Here is a 15,397-nt window from a genome sequence, read left to right as displayed (position 1 = left end):
TCACAATCGGGTGATCGACTATTTTCCGACACTTCTCGCAGAAGATCGACGAAACAATGAGCGCCAGACTTTGCACTTCTGGGTTTAGACGACAACCGTAGCATAGCCCACCGGGTACGCTTCCAACAGGTGCGCTAACGCGACCACGTAGTTTGCAAGCGACATTTTTTTCTCTGCACCGCCGGGCGGATCGTAGCTTGCAACGAGACACTTGGACGTCAACACAATGCCAAAGGCACACGTCGTCTGTCGTAAACAGTTTTCCGCGCGTAAACCCTCCTTCCCACGAGGCAGGTGCATCCCAACAGACGCCGACGACGCAACGACCAAACAAAAACACACCGACGACGGGCCGAGAAAAGCTATTCGGCTACGCCGCGCTACACAGTATCGAATCCCGCACGCGTACAGCTTTCTTTACGACCACCGCCACAGCAGCAAGCAGCAGGTGCGATCGTCTGTTTGTGTAGCAGACGCCAAGCACGCTACAACACATGCACTGCTCCGAGCTAGCGACGCGTGAAGTCAATCACCTGCGCGCGACCGACGAGTCGCGGTGATTCTCGGCGCGTCACACACACACAAGCTGCTACTATCGCGGGGCGCACACGCAGGCGCCGCTGGGAAAAGCCACGCGCGTGTATTCACGAAGACGTGGACGGGAAGCGATGACTCGACTCACCGTATTGTCTCGACGATTTCGATGGCACCGTCATGCTTGTCCTGCGAACGGGCAGGGGGAGGAAGAAAAAAGAAAACACATAAGATATAGATGCACAACGCCGACCAGCAAGCTTCGCGGCCGCCCCGAAAGGCGATCCGAAGACGCGTGAGACAAACTAGCAGCGAAAACTCTACAGGGCCGTCGATCGCGGCTATGTGCCGACGGTCACGAAAACGACGAGCTTCCCAGTAGCGGGCCCCGCAAACGAGCTTAGGCCTAAGCCTCCTATGGGACCCAAAGTATACACTGGAGAAGGGCTACCCTTCGCTCGACACTTTCCTTTTTTTTTTTTTAATCCGCTGGCCAAGGGGGACTCACCGAGGTGGAGAGCGGCCACTGGTAGACCGCCGGCTCAGCGCCGGCGGGGCTGTGGAGTCGTAACTCCATGAGAGCTCAGTCGACGACCTGGGGTCGCCCGAAGACGACCGCGGCGGAGCGCAGAGGCCGACGGCCATGGACTGCCTCCATGATCGCAAGCGCCATGTGTGATGGGACATCACGTGACCAGCGCGTCGGCACACGATTGGCTAGAGATGGTCCCAGCCCCCTTCCGCTAGAGGAGAGAACAGAAACAAAGACCACTTCCGCGCTTCTCAGTCAAACGCATGCGACGCCAACGAGTCTATTTAGCGATGCTTCTGCCATCTCTTGAAGACCTCCAAAACTAACATAACTTTGTTGTTTATTGCTTTCGTAATTACCACTAGGTGGCAACACGTCGTTAAACGCCGGTTAACGGCGCTCTGTCGGAATTTTCAGCTGTACGGTAACGTTTTGATTTCACTACTATACTACTACTTATTCATTTGGCCCTTTTGCTGTGCTTATTAGTTTGAATTTCTGTACGCAATAGGACGCGAAGGAAGTGTTTACCGTGCCAGTATTACGCAATCTAGCATTTTAGCGGGTCTTTTGATCTCATGAACTAGGCTTAACCGTGAGCGTGCCTCTTTTCTCGCGGTTCTCTCGAGCTTTGTGCCGCTGTCAAGAATGCGGTTTCTTGAGCCCGTGACTCATTCCTTGCGCCGCAGAGGCAGCCTCAAGGTCATATCGCGAACTAACGAGCACCCAGGAAGTGCAGAGCTGCTTGGAGCTCCATAAGAAAGCACCTACACGGGAGCGAAGCGCTACGGCATAACCGGAAAACGATGGAGTTAGCAAATTCATATGGCTTCATATAATGACCCCTGACATTATACGGGCTTCACCAAGGTGACCTTTCCGAGGATGAGTGACAATGCGTCGCGTGCTAAATGCACCTTGCTTATTAAAAGTGTTCTCCAAGCAAAGATTATGCGCAATTGCAACTCAGCCTTAACTACTCCAAACTCTCTTCCACGACTGTGAGGGCTGATAACTTCACCCTTACAGCGACTGCGTCAGTGCGCTCTTCACGAAAATCTCAGCAGCGCGTACGCCATTTCTCCTTTTTATCCGATGATGGCAACAAGTAAAAAAAGCTCCCATCAGTGTTCCAATTTGTGCCCTTCGGAACTGAAACCGAAATTCAGTACACGGCAAGTTCTCCTCGTTATGATGTTACGTGGTGCGTGACAAAAAGCAGCATTTAATACTGACAGTAAATACAAAATATACATAAGATATGCATTGTGATAAACTTGCTTCTGTATCGAAACTTTATTTTGATCAAGTCCGAAACTTTTTTCTGGTTTCGGTATTGAAACCCATATTTCAGACACAACAAAATTTGTTTGGGGATTATTTTATTAAATATAAAACATCTGAAAACAAAAACGTTTATTGTTGCTTGATGTTCGCAGAGAAACTGGCTCAAGAAACTGATAGCGATAGGCTTAAGCGAGCCCGACCGACGCCGATGAGCGTCGCAACAATGGCAACACTATCATCATCATCATCTTGTTCGGCGGGAGTTTTAAAAAATTACCAGAAGACCATAAAAGATGCCGCAAATTTCAGCCCCAGCTGCTCGTTTCATCGCGCCTTCCTATGATAATACTGAAGAATGAGGCAGTTAAGCTACCATTTACAGTCGAAGCGTCATTAAGTGTCGCGGATCGATCACGCAAAGCCGGAGAGGTTGCACACGACGCTCAAACACACGCGTTACCTGAGTGGCACCATCGCGGTTTTGCGACAGCGGACTTTCTGCACCTGGCGTCATTGTCTCATCTTTTCAGCGTCGTCTCCGCTGACATATCTTGGCTGCAACTCCGGTTCTTCACTCAATCGTCGCTTACGCTCGCCTTCACGGCGACGCTGGTGAAGTTTTTCACCTAAGTACTGTTTCTGATAGCCCATAATCTCTCGCAAAGAAACAATATGGAACTGAGGGACGGCACGCTCACTAGCCTAGCCCCGTAACAGGGTTACGCACGCCGTGACCTTATTACATCTTCTTGTTATATAGAATTCAGCGCAAAAAAACGGACAAGGGACGAAGTAAGGGACACAGAGACGTTCACGAGCGCTAACTACCAACTGTTCATTCATGCTGAAGTACATGGAATATATAGGAAGGGAATGGTGAGCATGCGCGTAGAGAGGTACAGAAAATGCACATCCGTCAAGCAAACAATAAGTTAATGAAAAACCGAATCTAAAAAAGCACATTCAGCTGAGTATATGTGTACAACGTGTCACTGACACAACGTTCGGACAGCTTTCTGATATAATAAGATTCTAAAACTAGCCTTGCCTTGTCATTGCCGCTCTTGCCAAGAATCGTGGCCTTCTGTAATCCCGCCCTACATTTACACGAAGCAAGGTGCCGCACAAGATTCACATTAGTGTCGTTATTTTCTATGTTTTTGGCATGCTCCCGTAGCCGGTCATTAATAAAGCGGCCAGGGGCGCTCCGACGCGGCATTCGCCATGTTGATGGTCGCGCGCGTGGCTGCTGCAGCCAGCCGCAGCGTTTAAATAGCTGGTGATGTGTGAAATGTGAGTGTTTTTCGCGTCCCGCCGCAGATAATTTCTGTCCGGCCCGCAACACCACGTGACTGAGTGGATGTTGCGTGAACTGCGCGAAGCAGAAAAGAGCGGGCACGCTCAAAAGGTTCCACTATGTGAAAAGGTCGACCCGTAGGAAAGCGCCGGCGCAGTGTGAGACGTACAGGACTGCTGCCGCGCGTTGAATTCACCGGTATCGAGGCCCACCCTGTGCACGGCGTAAGTTTTCTGGCAGGCCAAGGAATTAAAGCATACAAACTTATGAGAGGGTGCAATTACTTGACAAGCGGGTGAGTCCAAGAGCCGTGCTGAGGGTGTCGACGTCCGAGGTACCGTTTTTGGAGAGGTTAATTCGAAGGGTCTGTTCGCTTAGCTGTAGCTTAACTTGCCATCTCTATCTGCTGAAAGTGGCGTGTTACCACTGAATCTAGCGGAGTGGCTGCACACTATGTTGCTGCGAGAAGGCTAGACGTCTTGTGCATACGAAGCAGCGCTACGTTACAATCAAAACTGCAAAACGTTCTCGCTGGGTCTGCCGTTCGTGCTGCGAGCGCATGACAGTATTTGTTTGACCGTTCTGTAGTGTAAATAAGGCAGCGATGATGCTTTGCCTAACTGCGAAAGACCGTCTGAGAAACTTCAGCAGTTCGCGGACAACAGCCGCTGGAAATATCAGTTTCTGCGGCGCCAGTTCTGGACTTTCGGTAATTAATCGGGCTGTTTATCCACGATGTGCCCTGCATGAGTAGCTGACAGTTATCAACTGATATTAAAAGCTGCAAGTCGTGTACATTCTTGCATGCAGTGCAGCCAGCCAGTTTTGCTGCCGAGTTGAGATATCAAGCCACAGAAGAATTCTGCTGCAAACTTGATGCACAATAAGCATTCCACAAAGATAAGTGGCCGCTGACGCATTTAACAACGTGCAAATATGTTACTGATAACTAACAGTTCGGGCCGGGTACCTCACGGCGTACCGTGACAATGCGCGCGACCCGGCGTGAAACGACCGCAAACATGGCGCGTTTGCCGCGACGACGCTCGCGCCCTCTGGTAGCGCGGCCTCAGTGAATACCTCCTATACCCCCCAGCGGCCACAATTTACAGAGACTAGCGCCAGTTCCTCCTTCATTTACGTTTATAGCGGTTGGCGGACGAGTAACGGCCAGGGGCGTAGCCGGGCGGGGGGGGGGTGCTTACGGGGCCTCAGTCTCTCCCCCCCCCCCCCCCGAAATTTTTTCGAACTGTCATCGACCGCAGCACGGCCCAAAGCACATATCGCGACTTCTGCTATCATAGTTTTGTTTTGCCCGGATCGTGTCTTTCCGTGTGTATAGTAGGATACAACTTAAAAAAACAGCAGTTGCTAACACTGGGCCGCGGTCCGCGGCGTCTTGTATTACTCCGCTGGCCAACCGCAACTCTAAACGAAATCAGCTTTTTAATGATTGACTATATCAAACAATCCACGAGTCAAAATCCTAGAGCTTATAATTTTTTTTCTTGTGATAAGCGTCTTGTTTACGTAGCAAGAAACGTTTAAGCAGCGGTCTACTTTTTTGTCGCGTAGAAATTTTGTGCGCGGAGGCTGAATGTGGGCGGAGCTTCACTGCAGACTTAAGTTGTATCCGACTATAAAGTTTACTATCTGTGATTGCGCAAGATGCTTATTTTATAACATAGACCAGAATCCAGAGCCGCTCCTGGGCGCGGCCATTTTCCGCCGACTGGTGCGCCGCGGTGCGAGCGTTTCTTTGGGGACTGCGGGGCTGCGGCAGCTCCGCGGGCGCGCCTGCATATAGACAAGCGTCATGTTTGTAAACAAAGGTGGCGCTGCGGTCGGCAGTGACGCGGGGTGTAGGCAAAAACGTAGCATGCCTACCCCGTGCCAAGCGATGCTGCCTTATGTTTGGCAGCAACGGCGCGGCTACGGCGGTCGACTTATTAAATGAAACCGAGAAAGCACGAGGTATACAGGCCTGCAGTGTCAAAATTTGGGGCGATACAGCATACCTGATCGCTAAGTGCAAGAAGAAGGACGACGGGAGGCAGCTTTTTCCCATGACGAACTTTGATGTGCCTGCTCTCGTCCAGCCACTTTACTGTGGAGAACGCCGAACGCTATTGGACACTGAAGCTATGCAGTCACTTTAAATGAGTCATGCAAATGCGATCTTCACTGGTAATGTCTGAAAAAATGCTCTTTTATTCGCTTGGCTTTAAGAGAGGTGCACAGGCGAATGGACAGAAGTTTACCTCGAGCTACAACGAAGTTACTTTTGTTCTGCAGAGCTAAATATTTTAAGTCATTCTGATTGCAGGCCTTATTCTGCTTGATAACTGGTTTTTGGTCTGGTATTTGCTGTTTTCGCCAGGTTCTGATTGACCAGTAACTGTAAAATTCAGGTAAAATGGGAAATAACACTGCATGATTTTGCCGATACCTTAGCGACGTTTAATCGTTTTCTAGGAAGCTGGTGAAAAAACGTACAAGTTGAAGCTCGTGGAAGGGAAAATAGAGAAAAACTACGCGTCGTATATTCCTACTACCGGACTACCGTGGTGCTCAAACGTCGCGCTTAGTGGCCCGGTGAAAGCTGAAGGCGACTGGCAGCAGCTGTTTTTTTTTTTTTTTAGCGCGAAGAGATGCCCGGGACGTAGTCCGGGTGATTGTCGCCTGAAAACGGTCCCCTGCGTTCAATTTACGGTCACACCCACATGGAATGTCGAGTCCAGACTTCTCATAATGAGAGCCTGACAGAACGCGAACAAGCTGCAGACGTTGATTCTTGCACTGTTCGCCGCACGTGTGAAGAGCAAACTTGCGGATTAAGAGACGCAAACTATCATATTTCGATGCATAAATGCAAAACTAGCCGCGCAGCCGATCCGTCGCCGAACTTTTCCCGCTCCACGGCTGCTGCGCATCGCTTTGGCCCATATCTAAATGCGATAAACTTGTGGAAACTTGTGCCGCTGCCTTTTTTCAGCATTGCGGTTCAATCACCCGCACCACAGCTCGCTGGAATATTGTAAAATGCGTTCAAAAACGCTAAAGCGTGGCATACCCAATGCACACGGTACCGGCTTTTGCCTACACAACGAAAGTCACTGCTGACTCAAGCGCCGCCGCATCTCCGTGACGTCACGGCCTGACGCTTGTCTTCGCGCTTCGGGCGCTAAAAAAACATTGCCGAGCATACTTCCGCAGCGTGGCTGTGTTGCAGGAAGTATTCACGTTATCAAAGGGAGCACACTGATGCGTTTTAATGACATTTAGTTTGACGTTCACGTGAATTGTGCTGACGCTTAGAACGCGCTCGTGCTTATATCGCTACCGTCTTGGTGCTCCACTGCAAAAAAAAAAGAAAAACTTTTTGTTCAATATCAAGTATTAGTTGAGCGGCTAGCATGCAGTTCCAATTCCCATGCACTCTTAATCCTTCGGCCATAGAGTACCAGCCACAAACGCAAACAGGGCTTTCTTGTCGCATGCGTGGTGCGCCAGTTTATCAACAAATTACAGCTGTGAGCTTAACTGAGTCGCAGCGCCAACAAAAAACAAAATTTGTCATGGTTTATGCAACCTGGTGCATAAAAACGTACTTTTGCTCAAATTATCAAAGCTTGAATAGGTATTAGCAACGGATCCAGCTTTCACGAATTCTGAGGTCTGAAGTCGCGTTCATTTTATTCGGTAGCTCTCGCCGCGTGTGACAGCGTTGCGTAGGCGTTTGGCTATGTGTGAATGAATGTATTAAAACCGCGCATATTTTCCTATGATTAACGTAGATAGCAAAAGCAGAAAGACACTACGGTAAACCCTTTATCACCCCCCCCCCCCCTTTGATCCCTATAACATGCGTGCGGAAAGAGCAACTGAGATCAGTAGCGGTCGTGCTTACAATCCTGTGCATGAAATGTGTTTAATGGGAACTAGAGCAAGCTCAGCGCAAGGAAGTGATCGAAAACACGTGCTTCGTCGGGACAACCTTCACTCTGCAGCTCGCCTATCCAGTTACTACACCACTGAATCAAATCAATAAATCCACATCCCTATGCCTAAAATTAGATGATAGCGCACGTAAAAGACGGCAACAAACGACAGGCCAGAGCAGAAATCTGCTTACAAGTGACGGTTTCCAGTCCGTACGCTACCTGGCCGACTACTAAGCGGGAAAAATCCTTGCTGTTTGCAATACTATTCCAGAATTTCCCTGAGCAGCGCCGCCGCACTAGCGGCTCGGTGGAGCAGCGTCGCCGCTGCGGTGCCAGCGTTTAGAATCCTGAGCCAGCAGAATATCATCATTGAAAAACCTAGCACGAAAAACGAGACACAGAGAAGGTGAAGACAGGACACGAGCGCTAATCATCAATATCAATATCGTCATGGTGGGCACAAACAACGAGACAGACGCGCACTGCCTCGCCGCACTTACATCCAAATGAACGGAAAAAAACTCGGAGATGTCACGTTAACGACTAACTGCGCGCAAGATAACCGCAGTACTGTCTGGTAGGGGGAAAGTGTGAGTAGTGACGCTCAGCACACACCCTCATACGTTATGATGAAGCACTACAACGACAGAAGCGAACACGTAAACATGCATTCTACGCGCGGTGCCGGCGCGACCCGCAGTCCATCGGGTTCCTCCATGATCGGGCCGCGCGCGCCGATAGATGGCGACTGGTGTCGAGAGTAGGGGCGCGCCCGCAGCCTGCGTGTGAGGGTAAATTACATACGTAGACATACGAGTATTTAAATATCTTGTTGCGAGATTTTGTGTATACATGCAGTGACTTTGTTTCCAGTGACACTTTTTTGTCCTTTATCAAGTTTTATCTTCGCATTTCTAATACTCCATTTTATCTTCGCACTTCGAATGTATATTTTGCAGAACTCTTCGTTTGTACATGTGTTCGCTGTTGCGACTAAAATTTCGGTGAAATTACTCGCAATACATGACCGGTGACAGCTGCTGCTGCGCATGCACACTCGAACAAAGGACAGTGTCATTGAGATTTTTCCCTGGACGTTGCATATGTACAAATATGTAAAGGTTCTTAAACGACAAAGATTACTTAAAATATTTGTCCTCTACTTGCTCATTTCATGTCCTTTACGTTTTTCATATCTGCGGCTTGCACTGCGTTGCTGGTTTCGGATTGATACGAGTATAGTTCTAGACTTCGTGTGAAATTTATTAAATACGCAGAAACATGGAAGCATTGGTATCAGTTATGTCTGCCACGATTTTTGAGACATACGAATACATTATTTTATTTAAAAAAATACATATTTCACTTGTCTAGACAGTGCATAGCATTATCTAATACACAATGGCATTGCCAGTGGCAACACAGTTATTATTCTTGCGTTTGATCCCTCCACAAATTCTATGAGGAGGCCACGCTGCAACATGAGCCCTCCCCCCCCGAAGAAAATTTCTGGCTACGCCACTGGTAACGGCTTATTAATCGCCATGACAACGGACGACCGAAGCACGCGGGCGAGGTGGGAGGGGGGGGGGGGGGGGTAGCGGTCACATGGTTACTGCTTCACGCACGGCAGTGAAGAACTACGCCAAGGGTAGGGTATGTAGTGAGGCCGCGCGCATACTGCGCAAGGCCGAAGACATCGGACGCAACAGTCCTGTGGTGATCAAGTGGTTTCCGGCCCACATGGGCAGTGACGTGTCGGTACGCGGAAACGTGAACCACAACGAGACGGCCAACTCGGCCGCGCGAGGACTAACCAACCGCGCGGCTGAAAGTACGGCCGACTCGGAGTCCTGGTCGCGACGCAGTGCCAAGGACAAGATGACCACCTTCAACGAAATAGTGAAATGGTACAGACTGAACAGACAGACTATGCCGCCACCTCACCCGGGGCTTACCCGGAAGGAGGCAGTGTTATATAGACAGTTACAGACGGGGTCCCTGCTCACCCCGGTGCTAGCTAAGCACGTGTGTCCGAGTGTGTACGCGAGTGACATATGCAGACTGTGCGCGAAGGAGAGAGCCACCGCGGCTCACATCCTTTGGGACTGTAGCGTAAATCCGCGCGAAGCCAGCGAGAAGACGACGATCCCGCCGCAGCTAGAGGCTGCAACGAGGAGCTGTGATCATAAGACACAACTCAAGGCCGTCCAGCAGGTCTCGGCAGCTCTCGAGAGGCAGCGACCGAGCGAAACCGAGGAGAGGGGGGCGGCACCCCCAGGAAGGGGGCGGCGGCCCTCTCGAACCCGCGGAAGTAGCGAGGGACGTAACAAGACCTCAAGGAGCACAACGCACGAGATTGACGTAGTGGCCGCGTCGCGGTAAAAGCTTGTCCTCCCTGCTTGGAGGGAGCCTAACCGACTCTGCAGGCTTTCTAAATAAAAGTTGTTCTCTCTCTCTCTCTCTGAAATATGAAAACTGGTTTTGAGGAAAGGAAATGACCTTAACTGTCTCACATAGCTCGGTGAACACTGAACCACGCCGTAAGGGAAGGGATAAAGGAGGGCCAAAATCGGGCCCTCTAGGGGAGGTGGGCGGATGTATCGTTGTCCGCCTGCTTTGTGCGCGGCCGTCGCCGCACATTGCTTGGGTTTTCGTACACCATTTCTTTGCTATTATCGCATGTTAAATTGGTTACGCTGCTGGTCAACAATTGTAACCGCAGCGTTTAGCCCAATGTACGGAGAACGGAGAACATATTTTCCATGGTTTTATTGACACATATATCCTTCCCGTTAATTCCAGTCTAAAGGATATATTTCTCAAAATACACAATGTGTCTATGTTATACCACTGCGTACAATAGAGATAACGTGGCAGCTTACATTTTCAGCATACATCGTTTCGTGCATCAGTCACGCAATACATGTGCGATCATGACGTGTATACTGTTCATGCAGTACAGAAGGATCATTCTGTGCACAGTGATTGTACGAAATTTAATGCATGCGCGATGCTTACAATAGTAGATAATTACAAAAAAAATTGTTTAGTGTATCTGTAAACACGTGAAAGCAAACACTATCTCGCTATGGCCTTGTGCTATAGTATATGCGACACCAATAGTAATCAGTTAACATACAGTTGCATAATCGGTTACCAGGATGTGTCGACACTTCTGCGGATCAAACACGATGAATCCTTCGTCAACAGCAGTGACTAATAATAGTTCGTGATCCACGGTGCCAAAATGAGAGGTAGCTCCCAAGAAAGCGAGCGCAGGTAGAGGTAGAGGCTTCAGAGGAGGCTTCAGCCGGGACGGAAGGTGGCCGCATTGAAGTGTCCACGATGTCTACTGACCCAGTAACATTTGCTACTCAGAGGCTTCACACACGCACACAGACACACACCGCTTAAACCTGGGGAGTGTGGATATAGAAGTGATTTCGCACCATTTTCGCACTATAACAACTGGTTAATAAGTGATGACACTAGCGATCATCATAAGTTTCGGTATTGATGTTAAAAATGAAATTGACCGTTGCGAAATCTAAAAGTGCTAAAATATTAATGTTTAACCTTACAAATATTGAATCTTTTAAGTAGAGCATAGTAAGTGTATCCGAATAAATTAAAAATGAAGCCACTAGCATTTATTGCAGACTACGCGCGCGCCTCTCGGAACGAACGAGCGCGCGGAGGAATAGACGTCTGCGCAGCAGAAGAGCGCAGGTATGACAGATGATCGAAGCATAGTCCTTCAAAAAATTACGAGGAACTTTAGCGGCTAAAGTGGTGAAAGGCGAAAGCCTGAGTGCTGCATTCTGCTACGCGATTGGTCACTTCAAATCCTGTTGGTGCATCAATTAACTTTGCCTTTAGGAGTGGAACGCGACAGCGTGTTGTAGTGCTGTGAGGGAGTCCACAGAACGCCACCACCCGTTCGGCGCGAGGCGTTGCCCTTTGAACGCAACGCTTTTTGAGGAAAGGAAATGGCGCTGTACTTCTCTGTCATCTCGGTAGACACCCGAACCGCACTGTACAGGAAGGGAGGAAGTGGAGTGAAAGAATAAGGAGAAGCCATAATGAAGAAAATGAAAATTGTATTTGAGGAAAGGAAATTAGGCAGCAACTGTCTCACATATTTCGGTGGACACCCGTCAAAATTCGCGCGCAGTGACGTCACGACCATTTCGACCAATCTGAAACGCGGACAAATTTGCTGACACGTCTTGGTCACGACAGTATGAGCCATTAAAGGCTTTCGCCTTAAAAAGCATTGAAGGACTCTGATAGAAGACAGGAGCATGTGCTGAAGAAAAAAAAGGCGCGAAATTAACGGTGCTTGGGACTCTACCCTTCCACCTTAGAAGGTGATCCTTGGCCTTATTTCTGTCTGTCGTGTCATGCTTCGCTGCATTTATATTTTCCTCGTGTTTTTTTTTTCTTGGTTTTCCCTCCCCCACCGTTTTTATCATCTGCCTTATGGCGAGCTGGCTGAGAACGTTCTCTTGGCTGCAAACCTCAACTTCGTAACGCCTTTGACGATTACATATTTTATACGTAGGTACCCAATGATAACATGTCTTATTACTACGTCGATGCTTGAGATTCCACCTTAGGAGGAGATCCTTGGCCTTATTTTTACCTGCCGTTCCATGCTTCAACGCATTTTTGTTTTACTCGTGTTCTTTTCTTCATGATTTTTTCCCCCTCACTGTTTGGTATGAGATGCGCACGACAAGAGAGAGAGAGTAACTTTATTTAAAATAAAGTTAATTTTTGTCCCCCCCCCCCCTCCCCCCAAAAAAGTAATTTTTGCCCTTCCAGCCTTACCTTTTCAATTCTCATTAGCAGCCTGCCTTCAGAGTGATTTGCATGCCTGGTAGCCTCGCTCCAGTAAGGATTTGTTCCATTTATGACCCGAGTAGCTTCCTTTTTGCCCATCACTATCATAAAACAATGAATCCAGAGAGCAGTGCTGTTTGCCTGCCAGGTTTTCGCTGCTTACGTCTCAGCCGATGTTTATCAATCGCACAAGGTTAGGCAGTGTCGTTTTTACAAATTCTCTCGAAACAATTTCAACATCCCACCAGATCCACAACACAAATGTGCTGTAGTTCCCAGTCCAGTGCGATAAGTCTGCCCCCGTTGTACACTTTCTTCAAGTCCTACAGCCAGCAGCCTTGCTTCGCTGCGTGTCTCTTCGAAGCTGTGATGATTGTATGTGATCACTGTCATCTTTATCCGGCGATTGCATCACTCCTTGTTACTTCATCTTGAGCTCTCAGTAGTCTTCATGACTATCCTCTGTCCTTACGTCTTTATTCGTTCCTTCCGAGTCTTCTTCCCAGTGTTCGTTCCTCTTTTTTTTTGCCACCAGCGTAATTATTTCTGGACAGTTCACTATCTCGATGCTTTCTCACCTTGCGTAGCCCACTGTCGCTTCATCTTCAGACCCATCACAAAGGAGAAATTCCAGATCTCAATCCTGTTGGCTGCATCAGTCATGATATTAATTTGGTTCTGACTGCATTATTTCGTCTCCCACAATTTCATTGGGGCATTAAAGCAAAGGGGTAGTGTGGGTCTTGTGACAAACCTTTGGGGGGGGGGGGGTGTCCTTTGCGACTGAGAACGTCGGCACATTGTGCAGGTCGTCCATACGTGATGGATTCCAAAACGTTTTCTCAGGAATGTTGTTAAGCCGTATACATATACGTATACATTCAAAGCGTCTCTTCATACTCACTTAGGAACTTGCTGCCATAGCTTCAACATTCCTGCTACTTGGTTAACTTCCAAGTAAAAAGTTAACCACTTTCTAAAACCCACAACTGCTGACAACCACTGAGGATATACACAACTGACCTGCCTGACCTGTCAACCACCTTCCTGAGCTCTCTGTTGCATGCACTCACTCTGTCATCTTTCCAACGCCGGATATATGGAGTGTATTGATTGGTGTTGCTTACATTCATGTAGCTTTCAGTATGTCACATGTTCTTCCTTGCATATTTGTCTTCATAGCTTTTCATGCATAGTTCCCATTATGCCGACTATCATGCTCAGAATAACCACTGACAATCAGTTGCACCTACTTAAAGTTGTTCGCCTTGCAGGTTACATAAATTATTTTTAATGCCCTTAGGAGGATATACTGTAAATGTCATGTAGATAAAGATTAATTCTTGCCCAGTTACAACCGCTGACCAGCAGAAAGCTGGGAATTCCATAAACCCTGTAGCTTAGTTGGTCCCAACTTGAAACTAACTGTTTATTTTAACATGGGAGGAAACAGTGGCTTGTTCGCTTGTTCAAGATGTGTGGCAAAAGGAGTTTTCATGGAGCTGAAGGTGACTTGCTGAAAAGTTGTGAGTAAATGAGATGGATTGGTGAAGGAGTTCTGCAATCTGCATTTTATGGTGTATAGTAATTGGAGAATCAGAGCATTGGCTTGAGTCCGTGAAGGAGCAGAATATCCACCATGGTCTAATTAGAACTTGGGGTGTGAATTCGAATCGGTCATTGAAAGATGCTTTTCTGTTGTGCAGAACAAGAAAATTTGCTCTAGATTGGAATACATCACTTATTGGAATACATCAATAGAGAAGTGATCTCAGCTACAAGTTCGGTTGCAAGAGCAGGTGAATCTTAAATTTACAAGTAACGAGTCTTCTGCTGGATGCTTCAAAGGACATTAAAGATTTTGGTGCACCTTTACAAAAAAAATTTATTACCTAATATGAACAACATGCTCAGCAAATTTGAAACCGACAATGCCAAGCATGGCTACTGCACTTTGATAAAAGAAAAATTGGCGTTCTTTGCACATAGTCTTATTCAGGAAAAGAAACCTTTTTGTTGTCAGCTGGAATAATAGGAAATGGGCATTTTTCTGACAACTAATAAAATGGTCTATGAGGTCATTTGCACTACGTTCATGCTACAATAGCCATATCTGAACCTGTTTTTCAAATCACTGCATATTATATTGGCATTGCCTATATTATAGGGAGCCTTGTTGGATTGTTTGCCTGTTTCATTTTTCATAATTTATATAAAGTGAATCATATTGTCCTATTTCTCAGTTTCTCCTAATGCCAATCATCTGCTTGATGAGTACGAGTTGTAGGATAGTCTGAAATCGCTAAATTTATACTTTATCAATGGGGTTTCCTAATGGCTTTTACAAGACCCTTTAAACTTGAATGCTTTTTTTACACTTTTTCATCCTCATTGATAGTGTACCCTGGTGTTTGTGTTGTGCTCGCATCTCAATGTTTTAGTGTGGAGTGCCATGCAGAAAGCTGCGAGGAAGGAATGGATGCTGGGAAACTTCACTTTTGTATTCAAGTGAGGACTCCCATCTTGCCGTCACTTGCTATGTGAATGCATGATTTACGCTGTACTTTTGTGAGCAATAAATCATTTACCTTGGAACATGGCTACTTTAACAAATTGCTTCTGTAAAAAGTTGAGACAACACAGAGTAAATAGATTCCATGTCCATATGACATCTTTAGGACGTCCTAAAGCGAATTAATTCCTTTTGCGACATCCCCAAGAAATGTTGAGCTGAGCTCTTCATTGGAAGAATATGTTTTAGTAGTTTTCCTGGCAACATTTATAAATCACTTCAGTACATCCTTAGTGTGCCCTTGGTGTTCTAGCAGGGACATCTATGGTGTGATATTGATTCTTGTGAGGGTAAGATTTAGTGTATTGAAAGGGAAGCTACCAGTGGTTGCTGATGGATTTTGTGACAGTGATTACTGATGTGGCATTAAATGAAAGAACAAA

The 15,397-nt window shown here is 47.4% G+C and overlaps 1 protein-coding gene across 5 annotated transcripts in view; it reads right to left on the bottom strand.

Moving 5' to 3' along the window:
- gpp (DOT1 like histone lysine methyltransferase grappa) overlaps nucleotides 1-1,221 on the bottom strand; it is a 67,602-nt gene extending 66,381 nt beyond the window's left edge. For all 5 annotated transcript variants that reach the window (XM_089550949.1, XM_089550970.1, XM_089550960.1 and 2 more), the window contains exons 1-2: nucleotides 1,043-1,221; nucleotides 683-723 (exon numbers count right to left, since the gene is read on the bottom strand). In XM_089550949.1, the coding sequence (XP_089407075.1) occupies nucleotides 683-723; nucleotides 1,043-1,111 (110 nt within the window). In that variant the 5' untranslated portion in view covers nucleotides 1,112-1,221. The remainder of the gene's footprint in view (nucleotides 1-682; nucleotides 724-1,042) is intronic.
- Nucleotides 1,222-15,397: the final 14,176 nt, after the last annotated feature.

The sequence above is a fragment of the Amblyomma mixtum genome, chromosome 1, assembly GCF_055824585.1.
Source record: "Amblyomma mixtum isolate Tamu chromosome 1, ASM5582458v1, whole genome shotgun sequence".
Taxonomy (NCBI): domain Eukaryota; kingdom Metazoa; phylum Arthropoda; class Arachnida; order Ixodida; family Ixodidae; genus Amblyomma; species Amblyomma mixtum.
This window is presented reverse-complemented; position numbering and strand designations above follow the sequence as displayed.